We start from the raw sequence: 2,061 nt of genomic DNA, 5'->3' as shown, positions 1-2,061 counted from the left end.
TCAATTCTATCCCTGGTGGCAATATCGACGTTTGTACTTTCTGCATTTGGGGTCTCCTTGACTTTTAGGGGGTGATTCCATAGTTTTTGAGTTCGTGATGCTTTGAGCTCTTAATGGAGTAAGTTCTTTATCTATGTGCTTAGAATTTGAATTTGTGCTTCTTACCGCCTTATCATGTCTGCTTTGATCTTCCACCTTCTGCTGAGTATTTTTTTCTTTTTCTTTTCCCTGTTCTTCCTTCTAGCCCTTGTTGTGATCTATGCTCTTTGTTGTTTTGTGTTTCCTCCTTGTCCACTCCTTTCTCTAATGCATCAAATTTATTTTCTATTGTCACCAGTTGATCATTTCTTTGGTGCATCCTTGGATTCCATATTTGTTAAGGTTTTCCGTTCTAATAAAATCTTCCTCTTCTGTTACCATTTTTCCTCCTTCGCTCCTTGAATTTAGTAGCATCATCCACATTCTCCTTCCCTTTTTGTTGTTGCCTTATTTCGTTTTACTTTTTGCCAAATTTCTTTTTATCTTCATTGATCTTCCTTTTTTCTAACTCATTGTCTGTGTTCTCATATTCCTTATCTCCTTCCTCCTCCGTTTCATCCTTTGGGTATAGCTTTTGATGGAGAATGAGACATTCTTTCTCATTATGCCCCTGCAGCTTACATGTCTTGAAATATTTAGGCACATAATCATACTTTATAGTTACCCATCTTTCCAATACCTTTCTTGATTTCTTCCTCATTCCCACATTGATGCATTTTGGGAATTCTCCAAGCATATCCAATTCCACCTTCACTCTTGTACAACTAGGGTGTGTTTTATTCAGAGTTGTCATATCAACATGTAGTGGCTTTCCTACTGTTGTTGCCGCCATTGAGAAGACAGGTTCTTTTCCAAGGAAATTTGGAGGTAGTGCTGGTAAAGAGATCCACACAATAGCAGTAGTAGTTTCTTCTTCTAGATCAAAATTAGATTTCCATTTCAATATTCTCATTGGGTCCGACTAGTAATTGTGGGTGATATAAAATTAGGGCTTTGATAGCAGATTCACATAATCCTGCAGTAGTGAAGCCCTAATCAATATGTATCTATTGCTAAGTAGACCTATGTTTACTTTCCATTTGAGCTCACATTGTTTTTGTATAAGTCTTCTAAGATCTTGTATTTCTGGCCAACCATATGAAAATTTTCCAATAACAACATATTGAAGTTTTTCATTGATGATCATTTGCTCTACTTCTTCCTCTTCCCAAACTATCTTTGGTTCTCCATGCAGGTACATGATTGGCTTTAAAGGTAACCATTTGGTATTTTGAATTGGTGGTGTTAAGGTATTTGCATATAGGTTTGTTATAGTCAATGGGCACAATTGGTTGGCCAGCTTCCATAGATGGAGGGTGGGCGGTGGCCGTAGTGGCTATGATTGCGATGAGTTTTTAGGGAAATATTAGGTTTTAGGCTTTTAGGTGGAGAGTGATTAAGAGTATTATTGTTAGAAGAAAAAAAGAAGTTCAAAGGAAGAAGTAAATAAAATGAATAGAATCAGTTTGGTGCTTACAGTGAGCTCATGTCATCACGACTTCTCTAGTCAATTAATTAATTAGTATATAGAGTTGATTATAATTACCAAAATATATAGAAAAATTAAGGTAATAAATTTAAAATAGAAAGACAAGGGTAAAAAGGCAAGTGTCAAAATAGTAGTACTACTGACCAGATACATGGAAATTATGAGAAGTCTGATTTTTCTGTAAATGGGGAAAGTAGCACAGCCCTTAATGCCTGAATGTATATAACTCTTAAAGCAATAGCTTGAGTGAATTTTGAAAGTACTCTGGAAGTGGGCAAGCACAAATCTTGACGATAAGAAGGCTGCTAATTGTCATTTCTTATATAGTAATAATAGCTAAACTTTAATATATTTCCTATCTTTGAGAGAAAAAGGAAAACATAACCATCTGAAAAGTACACTTCTGTAAAATCCATTACTTCTAAGTTCTAACAACAAATTTTTTACTATTCTTTTTGTTAACCGTAAGGAAACTAACTTTTTTCTAAAAAGAT

At 35.0% G+C, this 2,061-nt stretch overlaps 1 protein-coding gene across 1 annotated transcript; it reads right to left on the bottom strand.

The window, feature by feature from the left end:
• Positions 1–496: 496 nt before the first annotated feature.
• On the bottom strand, positions 497–991 carry LOC125809115 (uncharacterized). The gene has a single exon (XM_049488755.1). The coding sequence runs from the start codon at positions 989–991 to the stop codon at positions 497–499; it is 495 nt and encodes a 164-aa protein (XP_049344712.1).
• Positions 992–2,061: the final 1,070 nt, after the last annotated feature.

This window comes from Solanum verrucosum, unplaced genomic scaffold (genome assembly GCF_900185275.1).
Source record: "Solanum verrucosum unplaced genomic scaffold, falcon-dt-bn FXZP01000248.1, whole genome shotgun sequence".
Lineage (NCBI taxonomy): Eukaryota > Viridiplantae > Streptophyta > Magnoliopsida > Solanales > Solanaceae > Solanum > Solanum verrucosum.
Note: the sequence above shows the minus strand (reverse complement) of the source record. Positions and strands in the feature narration are given on the sequence as shown.

Excerpts from the sequence above, each read along its gene's own strand:
- LOC125809115 (XM_049488755.1), bottom strand. The coding sequence starts at position 991 with ATGAGAATATTGAAATGGAAATCTAATTTTGATCTAGAAGAAGAAACT.